Source organism: Neolamprologus brichardi, chromosome 11, assembly GCF_056152115.1.
Source record: "Neolamprologus brichardi isolate AB-2024 chromosome 11, ASM5615211v1, whole genome shotgun sequence".
Lineage (NCBI taxonomy): Eukaryota > Metazoa > Chordata > Actinopteri > Cichliformes > Cichlidae > Neolamprologus > Neolamprologus brichardi.
In genome coordinates, this window is record NC_142114.1 from 19,108,721 (window position 1) to 19,122,263 (window position 13,543).

The 13,543-nt window shown below is 42.9% G+C and overlaps 1 protein-coding gene across 6 annotated transcripts in view; it reads left to right on the plus strand.

The window, feature by feature from the left end:
- cicb (capicua transcriptional repressor b) overlaps nucleotides 1-13,543 on the plus strand; it is a 40,770-nt gene that overhangs the window by 20,515 nt on the left and 6,712 nt on the right. For 5 of the 6 annotated variants that reach the window (XM_035913025.2, XM_006802794.3, XM_006802795.3 and 2 more), the window contains 12 exons: nucleotides 3,007-3,156; nucleotides 3,304-3,478; nucleotides 4,074-4,185; nucleotides 4,301-4,483; nucleotides 4,571-4,703; nucleotides 4,794-4,972; nucleotides 5,305-5,443; nucleotides 6,133-6,230; nucleotides 6,330-7,320; nucleotides 7,418-7,557; nucleotides 7,683-7,843; nucleotides 11,747-11,937. In XM_035913025.2, coding sequence (XP_035768918.2) covers nucleotides 3,007-3,156; nucleotides 3,304-3,478; nucleotides 4,074-4,185; nucleotides 4,301-4,483; nucleotides 4,571-4,703; nucleotides 4,794-4,972; nucleotides 5,305-5,443; nucleotides 6,133-6,230; nucleotides 6,330-7,320; nucleotides 7,418-7,557; nucleotides 7,683-7,843; nucleotides 11,747-11,937 — 2,652 coding nt within the window. The remainder of the gene's footprint in view (nucleotides 1-3,006; nucleotides 3,157-3,303; nucleotides 3,479-4,073; nucleotides 4,186-4,300; nucleotides 4,484-4,570; nucleotides 4,704-4,793; nucleotides 4,973-5,304; nucleotides 5,444-6,132; nucleotides 6,231-6,329; nucleotides 7,321-7,417; nucleotides 7,558-7,682; nucleotides 7,844-11,746; nucleotides 11,938-13,543) is intronic. The other variant, XM_006802798.3, reaches the window with a different exon arrangement.

Sequence of the window (13,543 nt, forward strand, 5' to 3'; positions counted from 1 at the left end):
GAAAATATTTATTAACTATTATTGAGTATTTTAAAGAAGCTTCGAGATTAGAAGGAGAAGAGGTTATAGTTGTAACGCCGGGTGTAATTTGCATATGACTGGCATTCCAGCGCACCCTTCCGCCAATCAGCGTGCGCGGCGGGTAGATGACGGTTCGACGCCAGGGCGAATAGCAGAATAGTATTTGTCCAGGGGGGGGGCGGGACAAGGCTGGGCGAGGTTGACAGGACGAGAAGGGGAGGGGTACGAGTACAGGAGGTGTGTGGGGGGGCAAGCAGCCTAGTTTACAACAAGAGGAAGAGGAGGGAAAGAGAAAGAAAGGGCCAAGGCTTGCGCGCGCGAGAGAGCGAATGAGGCAAAAATAAGGGAGTAAACTCGGGCTGGGAGGTGTGGAGATGTGATACAAGGACTTTTCTGGGCCAAAACAACACGAGTAACAGCAAGTAGTCAGCGGACTGGACGGTGTGCGCGCCGATGTCGTCCGCACGAAGTGGCTAGCTAACCTGCTGCAGACAGACCGACCTCTCCAACGGCTATCACCCAGCGTCGCGGGGTTTAAAGCCCCCACCTCCACCACCGTGTTCTGGTCCTGTACTGGGGGGGCATCTAGAACCGGTCACTCTTTTGCTGTCTCGAAAGCTTGATCGAGGAGGAGTAAGAAAAATACAACAGCAACTGCGATTCATCTCACCCCCCTCCCCTCCTTCCTTTTCTCCTCGCTGACTTGAGCCAGGAGTCCTCACCGTGGTTGCTTTCATCGCTGTGTTGTAGTCTCATCAGTTGCTAGCTAACGTCAGGTTTGTGGCCAGATTCGTCAGGCAGGATAGGAACTGCTAAATCGGAGACAGTACAGGTGGTTTTCTCGGTAATCAAACTGATGGATAGCGGGATTGTGAGCGCAGGGTGATGGATGAATGCACCAGATTTACGGTAACGATGTCTTCTTATAAGTGGGAACAAATACAACTAGTTCGGTGTTTCTTTTATAGGTGTTAACTGAATTGCCTGGTTAAAACAGGTGCATATCGTAATCCCGAGGGGGGTGGGGGGCATATATCAGAGAAACAAGTTTCGGAGTAATGCACTTAACAGACAGTGCTCGGCGGGTTATATTTGACGTCAGTACATTTGAAAATAGGTTTTTATAGTTGCGACATGAAAATAATTGCGTTTCTTTTGCCCGTGTCTGTGCGGCGGGTGCACGACCAGGGGCGTTCCCGAGAGGTTGGTCCAATTTGGAGCGGTGCACTTGAGGCTCCGGTTATTGCAAGAGGCAGCTAAATTTGCCGTGATTTCTTTACACCCCCCCCCCCCCCCTTTTTTTTTTTTTTCCTTTTAAAATGCCCGAATCAGCAAGTGTTGAAAGTCGGTGTTGAGGGAAACGGCGAACACTTGGACATTAAGCAGATTCACAGTAGTTGGAAATAGAAGAATCACTTGAGCTGAGATCACCCCACTTTGCTTGTTGCAGCGCTGTTTTACCCTGATCGATACGGCGCTCTGTAGCTGTGCGAGTCCGGGACTTCATGTGCTTCTCGGTACCTGCCGAGCCCCACCTGCGCAAAACCGTGTAGTAGCGCAGAGCACGTTTTGACATGGCCCAGAAGGACTGCGTAGTTTCCGGGTGGCTGTATCAATCCAGGCCGCGGATGGGCTCGAGGCCTTGTTAACCCCTTCACGCCCGGGCTGCTGTAGTAATGTAAACAAACAGGGAGAGAGGGCATCGGGGGTAATTAGACCGAAGGGAGGCGGAACCCTGCCTTCGATCATAATCGTCTTTTTTCAGTGGCTCGTCTGTACACCGCTACATTCGCACAAATGTTACATTATTTTGTTTTTTCTTACGAATCGTTTACAGTACACCCTGTCCACTGATGTTTGTTCCGTGTGCGTTATTAGATTGCGGCATACTGCGATACGGATATATGGACTCTTATCTCGTATTTTAGTTAGGTTAAAAATAAATAAATAAATAAGGATACCTCTTGAAGACCTCATCATGTCGGGAAGTGATGCAGTTATTCTTCTGAATGGTGGCTGCAACCTGTAGGGATGAAAGGGATCCAGACACACTATGAGCTTCCCAGATTTTTGGAGTAAACATGTTCTCTTACCTGGATATCTGCATGTTATAGAAGAAAGATTTTAAAAGGACTCATTATCATTACGTTTTTTAAAAAATATTTTTTCTTTTGAAAACATCAAGGATTTCTTTCAACAATGTTCTCATCAGAGAATCCTCAGTATCTTCGCCAAGGATTAAGCATGTTTGGTTAGTCCATACCTTATTGTTTACCTGAAGTGTAATGCAGGTACACAGTGTAATGCCTTTCTGAGTGTTTTTGTTAATGTATGGAGCATTTTTATCTAGAGATTGTTTCTTTCTGTCTTTCTTTCTTTCTTTCTTTGTTCCAGTAAAGGAAATAGTGAGTTATACAGCAATTGTTTTATTTATGACATTTGGTAATGGCTTCTGTTCTCCATTCAGCCTGTTATTGGGAACAGAGAGTCCTTTTGTACATCTGCAGTTTTTGGAATGATTTAACCAGTTTAGTGGATGGAGGTCTGATCTGTTACTGTGGCAGTACTGATATTACTGGTAGCTTTCAAAGCACTGGTTCTTTCTTATTCTGCCATGTAACCACTGACCTTTACCTACTATCCCAGATGTTCTGTGGTTAGATGGCTAAAATTCAAGATGCTACTGTGGCCAAAGTACTACTGCAAGAAGTACTCTGTTGTTGTCTGTCTGATTTTTAGTATTTTTTTTGTTGTTTTTCCATCCAAAATAATATAACATTTGTGCTTGATCACATTGTAAACTAATTGGTCATTGAGTAGGAATGCGACTGTTGTGTAAGTGTTACAGTGACTCCTCTAAATAAGTAAGCTGTTTCTTGATTTGTTAGTACAAATGACAGATTGTTTTGAATCTGAATTCAAGGCAAGGCCTCATATTGTGAATTTATCAGGTAAATTAATCTGAATTCCCTTTATCTTCTGCAGTGTGGACCAATGTAGAGCCCCGGTCAGTTCCAGTCTTCCCTTGGCATTCATTGGTCCCCTTTCTGGCACCTACCCAATCAGATGCTACTTCTCAGCCAGGAGAGGGCCAGCACCCAGTCAACCACCCTCAAGCAGCCAGTCTGAAGACGGGTAATGTTTATATTAAGACTGACCTAGAAGCTGTAAGGAGGGGGGGGGGGGAAAAGGTGTTGTCACCAGTTTCGGGTTATTTTCCTTTGAAACTTCAGCAGCATTTACTGCTTACTTTGCCCTGAATAATTTGTTGTTTTTCCTCAGAGTGTCAGGGGGTGGCAGCGCTGCCACAGGAGCCTGCAGAGGCACCTCCCACTGTAGAGAGAGGTCCCCCATCAAGGCCTCCCCCTGCTTCAGATGAGCCGCCTCCAGAGAAAGAGAAAGGAGATACAGAGAGGGAGAGGCCTGACAGTGAAACTGAGAGTGATGTGGATGACCCGTAAGAGCACGGTTTCTTTCTTTCTTTCTTTCTTTCTTTCTTTCTTTCTACTGTATTGGGATTTTGTGGGTGAATCTGTCAGGCTAAAAGAACACAGAGAGATAGAGGTAGCACAAACCCTCATGTTTTATCTGTTAAAGTGGTTATGTATTTGTCCAAGCCAGCTTTCACAGTAATTTTCTGTGTGGTGCTGTGTACCCACACATACAGTAAGGGAGTGTGATATTTTCTGTATCCTTGCGCTAATTTGGGCAGAAGAGCTCAATGCCAGAACAAAGCAGATGGGAACAAAAGCATTCCATCTCTGGTTTCTATCACTATATGAAAGGCAGTGGCCAGGCTGTCAGACATCGAAATGGATTAGCTATCTGCTGAATCTGCTGCTGTATCTCATGGGAGATGAACTACTTGTGCTCAGTGTCTACATCTCATAGACTTGCAGCCTTAAGGTAAATAATACCCGATGTTAAGTAGAAAATTACCGGGTTTTTAAATATTAGAGATGGAAAGAGAAGAAGTGCTAATGGGCTAGCCTCCATGCGGGTATGGAAAATTAAAGATTATAGACCCAGAGATGTTTTTCTGTCTCCTTTAGCTTCCTTCCAGGAGTCGTACAAGAGCAGCCTCTCTCTACATCACCAGGGAAGAGACGTACTCAGTCGCTCAGTGCACTGCCCAAAGATGGAGACAAGAGCAGCCCTGGAAAGGTGGTGTTTGTCTTTTTTTTTTATTCACTGCATCCACAAAAACACAATTCTCAGTGTGTCCTTAATTAAGATATGTCACGTAACATCTGACTGTTTTTCTTGCTCACTCTTTCAGAGGGAGAAGGACCACATCAGGCGACCAATGAATGCATTTATGATTTTCAGCAAGCGCCATCGAGCATTGGTTCACCAGCGTCACCCGAACCAGGACAACAGGACAGTCAGCAAGATTCTTGGGGAATGGTGGTACGCTCTAGGACCTAAAGAGAAACAGAAGTACCATGATTTGGCTTTCCAGGTATCCAGATGCATACAGAAAGATGTACATAATTTTAGAAAAATGGTTCAGTCGTAGATGCATACCTGTCCCTTCTCTTGGTCTCAGGTCAAAGAGGCTCACTTCAAGGCCCACCCAGACTGGAAGTGGTGCAATAAAGACAGAAAGAAGTCCAGCTCTGAAGGTCGTGGGGTACCAGGGAGCAAAGACATTAGAGAGAGGAGCATGTCTGAATCCACAGGTTGGTCAATATGCAGCATACATTTAAGGAGATTTTCATATGCCCGTTATTCTTCAAGTCCTTACCGGTGATATTTTTGCCTTGGGATAGAGCCCCATTCTGTCGAGCTGAAGGGTGTCGGTCCAGGACTGGTGGGCGTGTCCGAGAGGACTACAGGAGAGGGCCATGCGAGCCAGCTTACTCGCCCCAGAGCCTTCTCCCAAAGTGCTGTGCACAGCCTGGAACGGAGTGACAGGGGTAATACGCAAGCCCTTGCAGAACTGGCACAGGTGAGAGAGGAGAGCAGCTCATCAACTGAGAACGTTGAATATTGAATGTTGAAGCTTAGTATTTTCTTTTTAAAGAATAAATGAAAGGCAGCTATTACTGCTACCAGTGCAGTCAGAAATTTAAAAATGTGTTTTGTGAATTCATTTTGTGTTCCCAGCAATAGAAGATGTTTTCTACTTTTGCTTTCCACAAACATGAAAAAACTGTTTTGGCAGTAGGATGGTGCATTTTCAGTCCCAGACTGGCATCTTGAACACATTTAACACACTGCTACATCAAACCCAAATAAGGTTACAACAATAAGGTCATCCTAATATGTCTCTTTTCTCAGATGTGTGGGGATGGTGGCAATCAGTTCTCGAGCCATGCCCCTCCTTTGGCACAGTCTCAGCGTGGGGTCAGCGAGGACATGACCAGTGATGAGGAGCGCATGGTCATCTGTGAGGAGGAGGGAGATGATGATGTCATTGGTGAGAAATGAATACTACTGTGCTCATGCAGCCATATTAGATTAGAGCAATTAATGTGTTAGTAAACTGCTTCCAGCAGCACTGAACCGCACTGCGTATTGTCATCTTTTGTATGTTTAAAAAAAACAAAACACCCACTCAGTACTAAGAGGTAATGTCAGCAGTTAGTTCCTTGTGAAACAGTCACATGTTGTTTAGTCTCTCCTGTTATTGGCCACTTTGACATTTCAGATTTTAAGAAGTGAGAGCAGTTTCAGACATGCCCCAATTATCTGATCATTTAAACGGTAATTATGAGCAGCTGAGTGTGAAAAACTGTTCACGTCAACTTCTCGCTTGTAATTACAAGTTTGAAGTTTCAGGTATCACTGACATTAACAATATCCTTGCTGAATGGCTGCAAATGCACATCATCTGGGATTTGCATTAGAAATAAAATCAAAAATAATACAGCGAGTTCAACCTCTTTTGAAAGAGCTTAACTCTGTAACAGCAAGAATGGCTGATTAAAGTTGTCTAACTGGTCTGACTACAAGATTGCAATGCAAGCTGACAACCTTGGATAACAGGGGTTCTCTGCTTTCTCCCAGCATTACATGAATGCATCACAAGTTTTCCCTGACCTTTTGAGTGGATGTTAAATTTTAAGGAATATCAAGTGTAGCTGGAGTGTGTGCTTCTTTCCACAGAGGACCCTTATCCCAGCAGCTCCATAGACCTCAAGTGTAAGGAGCGTGTGACTGACAGCGATAGTGAGAACGGTTCGGGTGATGAAAGCGATCGAAAGGTAATGGCATTGATAGCTATCAGTTTAACACACAGAGATTTCTTGAAACATTTTAAAGGTGATTATCCTGTGTAACATCTGTATATTTGTCCTTTTCAGAGAGTTTTTGCTCCAGTCATTTGCTCTTCTGCTTCCTCCTCTTCCTCACACCATACTCCTCATGGTAGGAGTGTCTCACTGTCCTCTTACCCCACCACCAAGCGCTATGATGAGGGAAGATCAGGAGGGGGAGCATTTTTGGACCACAGGAGGAAGGAAAGAGCGGAGGGAGAGAATAAGGATGCATTTGGAGGGGAGGAAGGTGGAAGTGGGCAAGCCTCTTCTCTCTCCCTTTCTTCTGGTCAGTCAGTCATGTCCACTTCTCCAGCCGGAGGGCCTCTTCCCTCATCTGTAAGTTCGCTGGGGGCGAACCCACTCCTGAGGGTGGCCTCTACAGTGGTGACCAATGTAATGCGTCCTGTTATCAGCACACCGCTCCCTATTGCCAGCAAACCTAGAGATGGAGCCACTTCATCCAGCCCTCACCCTTCCGAAAGGAAGTCTCTGACTCCCCAACAGCAGCCGCAACTCTTGATTGGTTCAGCTTCAGGAGGCGGGGCCACAGCCACAGGGGGTGGGTACTATTCTTCGTCATCACCCAGTCCAGCTATTGGTCCAGGTGGTGTAGTGACTAATTTAGTGTTAGGAGGGGCTTTGCCTCCCCAACCCTCTATACAGCTTGTAACTCCCTCCCCACAACCCCAGCCATCTCAGCCGCAGGCTCTTCCACCCACTGCTGTTTCAGCTCAGCATAGCCAAACCAACGGGCCCCTGCCTCTGCCCCTGCTTCAGCCCCAGTTCCTTCCTGCTTCGTCCCTGGCACCCCCTGGGAGTAAGGCCATCACTCAAGTCCAGTACATTCTGCCTACCCTACCTGCCAACACCAACCCAAAGAGTCCACCTCAGCAGCTCAGCCAGCCAACCAGTGTCTTCAACCTGCCCACAGCTCCACCGACACATGTGTCCTTGGCCAATGGAAAGCAGCAGGGTACAAGTCCACTGACAGGATACACGTCCAGCCCAGCAGTGGGAGTCGGCCCAGGAACTAGAGGTGAAAGCTCTAACAGGAGACACAGCACTGGAGCTAATAGTCTGTGTTGACTTCTAATGAAATGCTCATTCCCCCTGTTTATCCGCGTTTTCATCAGTGCAAGCACAGTCTCCAGCGCTCCAGGGTAAAATGCTTGTTCCCATGGCAACAGTGCGGACTGCGCCAGCGCCTGCCCAGCAGTTTCCGATTGTGGCTCCACCTCTTCCTGTCCAGAATGGAGCTCAGTCCGGAAGCAAGGTCAGCGGTGCTTCACTGATGACGTGTTTTTAAACTGTAGCCATTTTCTTATTAAAGCTTTATCTGAGCAAAGCTGCAAATAAACATTTGTGTTGGTTCTTCTATCTTTATTTTTTCCCCCCCAGATCATCCATATAGCTCCTATGCCCGTTGTTCAATCTCAGCTGCCTCAGGGTGGAGCAGTACATCCTGCCAGCCCCTTCCCTGTAACAGTGGGCACAGCTGCTGTGGTAGCACCAGGATCAGCCCCCTCCCAGGCTGTTCTAGTGCCACCAGCACCTACAAGGTAGGAGATATCAAACTGCAGTGAGACAGTGAATATGAATATGAGACCAATAGTTCACCAATAGCACTTGGTGACAGTGGGGAGGAAGGACTCCTCTTTAAAAGAAAGAGACCTCTATCAGAAACAGTTCTAAGGAGGGGCGGCACTCTGCTGCAACCAGCTGGGGGTTGGGAAAGTAGATGAAACCAGAAAGAGGAGCGCAGAGATTCCATAAAGAACAATGAACAAAATAAACACCACCATCACCATGTTGGCACTCTTTAAAAATCATTAAAAAATATTTTTAATTGTGTGCTTGTTTGTAACCTTGTGGTGTCCTATCTTTCTTCTTAATTAGAACCAGTAACAAAATTTCTTTAGGTGCAAAATATAGTAATGTGATTAAAAAGAAAAAAGTTAATGTGTGAAAAACAGAAAATGTTAGTATTTAAAGGACCTATATCATGTCTGCTGCCTTATTATGGCAGCTGAATAATAATAACACATGCACAGCTAATTCCTCCAACTGTTTCTTATGAGAAAGAGCATGATCTGTTGAATAGCCCTTTGAGCCAAAATTAAAAGAGGCATAAGAAAAGTGTTTTGTTCACTGAGAACATTGTTGATCTGGCAGTGCAGGGCAACAATAGAAAAAAAAAAACTCATCTGAAAAGCACCATCGATTTACCCACATTTGCCCCCCTCTTTGGATTTTTTTTCATTCCACTCACTTTAAAAATGAAAATCCAGTAAATGCTTTACCTATAAATTACACAGCATGTGAGCAAGATGAGGAATTACCCGGCAGCCAAATGTTGACCTATCTGTTTCCCATTTTTCATAGCTAACTGGAGCAGCTTTAGTGCTGTCAGCCTGTGTTAAACACATTTTAAATTCTAGTTAATAAATGAAGTGAAACTTCCAGTGTGGTTATTGGGGCTGTTTGTCACTACTCACAGTATTTCTAAACTTTCCACTGCTGTTCATAACAGTCGTGTTTGAATTGACATAAAGCATTTATATAATGGAGACTGATGTTTGACAGCTTAAAAGCTATTTTCTAACAGATAGATAAACCCAGCAATGCAACACATCACATGTCTGAGAGCAGCTGTAAACAAATGTGCCAGTAGGCTTGACTCAGCTCTGATTAACAAGCACTCATTTATAAACATATGCCAGCCTTGTGCACCCTAGTCCCCAGTATCCCTGAGCTGCAGTTGATCTCTGTAATTGTTCACTTATTGGAAGTGTCTTTGCATTAGGGCTGCAACAATTCATCAAGTAACTCGATTACAAAAAAATCTTTGAGGCAAATTCTTGGCTTCGATGCTTCGTTTGCACTCAGTTGTCACCGTGAGCGTTTCACCCACATTTGTGACTAAAAATAGACCCGCAGTAGGAATGTATTTAGGAGCACGTGTGAACAAAAAGTATTATAATATTAAGCCCATGCAGCCCCCAGTTTTTCCACAAAAAGACTGATAGTACAACAGCAGCAGTGAAGATGATGTTGTCATAGTTTAATGTGGAGCTGTCGTCAAGACGCTCAGGTGGCGTAAAAGAAAACAGCATTTGTTACTTTAATCACTGTAAAAACCTTTACTTGGAAAAAGCTGCATGCAAAGCTTTAAACCCACCTGTTCAACAAGCTGCAACGTTTTAGCTACTCACATCCACCGCCATTTATCTTAGACTACAAGCTATGTCTACAAGCTTCTACGTTAATGCTATAGAAGTTCACATAAAATATGCAGATGAGCTGTTAACCTAATCTAATACAGATTGATAAAGGCTGCAGCTGGCCCACTTTCTATCACAGTGATACCTGCAGCAAGCAGGGGCGAATCTAAAGGGGGGCATAGGGTGTACTAAACCCCATACCCTCCTTTACAGCTTATTTCAAGGCTCTAGTAATGTAAAATATATATATATATATATATATATAAAAAAAAGTTAAAACAAAATTCAAAACTTGCTTTTGTTTTTTTGTTTGCATGGGCAAGTGAAACTCTCAGCCACTGACCTGGGGCTGTTAGGTTGAACACTGAATTATTATTATCATTAATTATCATTAATCATTGATTATTATTGGAACAACCTCCCTCAAAATATTAGGCAGGCATGCTCTGTGGAGGTTTTTAAAACTAAGTTGAAGACACATTTGTTCACCCTATCTTACATGTCTTAATTCTATGCCTTTTACTTTTTAAATTCTTACTGTTTTTAACTTGTATTGTGTTTTTACTTGTACTGCTATTTATCCTTTTTATTTATTCATCTTTTTAGTTTCAAATAGCTGTACAGCACTTTGTTTTAAAGCTCTTTATAAATAAAGTTATTATTATTATTATTATTATTATTATTATTATTAACATCTACACCATCAGAACATCTGTTTTCTGAATCGGGACATGCTGCAGCTCAGCACTTGGCAAACAGTTCAGTTCAGAGAACGTTTTTCTTCATTGCAATCACCACATACAAGACTTAAAAACACATACATGTGAACACACAGCAAATGTACCTCATCCAGGAGGTACAATCCTGTCAGAACTCAGTCTAAAGTCTGTTGTTTTTGTTTTTTTTTATTGCCAACTGTCCGGGGTGTACCCCTATGATAGCTGTGATAGGCTCCAGATTTCTCTATTTGTTATCTGTCTATTTTTGCATTTTTAATTTTTTTTTAATTTGATTTTAATTTAGCAGTTTAGTTCTGTGGATGGGTGTTTAATTCAGTTAAACTGTTAAAATTGGTCATTTCTAAGGTGTAAACCAATGAGCAATCTCATTAATAAGGCAAAAGTATTTCTTATCCGATAACTTACTTAATTGACAAGATACTCAATTAACAAAGAAATCAATAGCTGCAGCTATATTTTGCAGTCTTTCTGCATATGACAGATGTGCTGTATATATACACATAAATACTTAGAGAGAACACGTTGATCCTCCCTTTACAGGTTTGCGGCTGTGCTTTCTTTGATGCAACATTAAAATGGAGAAGGCAAGCCACGCGTGCAGCTTCATTCACAATCTGTAGTAAACATCAGTTAACCAGCGATAATTCCCCTGAAATCATTTTGAGCTTAAAGACATGCTCTGTCTCCGTGTGCACTCAATTTGTTTACTTCCAAAATAGAAGTTAATCAGAAGGAGTGTTTTTACATGACGATTTTGCCCACTGGCTAGATAATAAAAGGTTTATTCAACAGTTTTAGACCAAATGAAATACTTTCTAAATGGGCCAGTTTATGCCTTCCAAGGTTTTAAAAAAGGCACTTTAATTCCAAACAGGCTTTTACTGCAGTTAATGGGGAAATAAAACTCTCTGAGTAATCACCGACAGTATTATAAGTTAACAGCTGAGTTATTAAAAAACAATATGCTATCTTTTCCTTGCAGCATATAAGCTGAAACTGTGTAGCTTCTCCATATTTCCTGTAACACAGTGAGCAGACAACACGAGAAACCGAAATTCCAGTAGGGGTGCAGCTGTAACACTACAGCTCTATTCTGGATATGTTAGTCATGCTGCTGGTGGCCCAAGTTGCCTCTGCCTGCCACCCCCACACTACCTCTCATCTTCTCTCTCACACACACACACACACACACACACACAGCACTAGTTATCTAGTGCTACTTGCTGTGATGTACACTCACCAACTGACCCTCACTGCAGCACTTCTCTTTTTGTCTTCCTCTTTCTTTCTAATCGTGTCTCTGTTCCCTGCACTCTCAGTCTGCCTCATTATTCTACTGTAACATGGGCTGTCGCTGCCTCTGCACCCTTCCTGACATTTCTTATTACAATAAATGTCATCCTCCTTCCGCCTGCTTCTTCTTCTTGCCTTCTTCTTTTGTTGTTGTTTTTTTTTCCATTTTATAATAATCACCTCACCTGTATCTGTACCTCCTGTCTAGGATCACCTACGTCCAGTCCACTCCAGGGGTACCATCCACCCTGCCTCTTGTCTCCAATGCAACAGCCTCCTCCCCTTCGCAGCAAGCTATGCCAGTTCCTGGGTCTGCATACGTACCCGCGCCCCTTGCAACTCTTGGGTTCACAGCCATTGCCCCGCCTGGACAAACGCTGGTACAGCCGCTGATTGCAGGTCAGAGCTGTGGAAAAAATAATCCAAAGATCCTGGGTTGTTTTTTTTCGTTTTGTTTTTAATACAGCAATTCTGTATTTTGAATACATCATACTGTGTGGGTCACATATGGCCCTCTGAATAATGTTGATGTAACAATGCCAGCATCAAAGTGCATTGATGACTGACCTTTTCTGCTAGCTGAAACATACACTAACCCTGCATTCATGTGCTCTTTGGATGGTCCTGAGTTCAAAATATCTGCTTTAAGTAATACATTGATAGCTTCTTTGTGTTTAGAATAATTTTATTATAGGCTTTTAGGCTAATAAATAATGAATCTAGGTCACTCTACAAGGAGGGCAACAAATTGTTAAAAACTGTCACATGACAAAGTAAATGCAAGCCTAAAAATAAATTTACTATGCATGAGTTTTTATCATTATTAAACAAATTCTTCTAATGTTCACTTTACATGGTAGATATGATGTTTTTGAGGATGAGATCAACAACTCAACTTTCCCTGACTTCCCAAGTTGCTTTTTCATCTTGGTTTAGCATTCATTTGAATTTTTAGCAGTAACACTGCACAGCTTAAGCAACAAAAGTATAAAGTAATTAAAATTACAAAACACAGGTTGTTACTGGTCGATGGCACACTTCGTTACACAACAGTGTCAAAGACATTGAGATAGGCTGGAGGACAAACCTTTTTGTAAACATGATTTACTACAAAACCATTTGTAAAGCTAGTTTTTGGTGAAGAGGAGCGCTGACAGAACATCCTGAGTTCAGGGTTAGAGGACCTGCAGGGGAGAGCTGCACAGCTGCCAGGAAGCAGGATAATCAAAGCACCTGGAAGTGCAAAGAGCAACACAGCAGAGATGTAGAGGAAAAGAGGGCCTCGGCTAAGATCTTACATCAGCTGGCCGAAACTGTTACGGTGTTGGGGTATATGGTGTCAGCTGTGGGGGGAAAATGGATGATTTTGTGCCCTCATGAAGGCTCATTTTAATAGTCTGAATTGGGGGATGTTTCTTTCCGTTTAAATATGGTGCTCCTGCCTCCACATGTAGGCAAGGTAGCCCCTCACTCTGACCCAGAAAACAGGTTTTCCAATGCTCTTAGCTAATATATGAAATCTACAAGACTATTATGTCTCTGAGTATTTCCATGAGCTTATACAGTTACAGGCCACAGTGAGCAAAGTTCACAAACTTGTTTAACTCTTGGCCCAAGTTGTAAATTCAGTCTATTTATAGAGCACAGGGTTCAACAGCTTTTACTATCAAGAGCCAGTTTGGACCTAAAGACAAAAAACAAAAGTAAATATAACTTAATGTGGTGTAAAAATAAGAGACATAACAAAGGTGACACAGCATTTTAAGTATACATTAACTACTAATAAGGGTAAATCTTTTACCACTTGTTAGTTCTCTGCAGTGGGCTATTTATGATTTTTCAGTCCGTTAACAATCCCATTTCATTAGAATAATAAAGGTTTTTGATTCATTTAGACCACCATTGGGGGAAAAAAGAGAAATTATTTACTTTTTAAACTTTTAGCACCAACAAGATGGAACAGTTGTCAAGTGGAAATGTCCAGTAGCTATGAAGACACACAGGC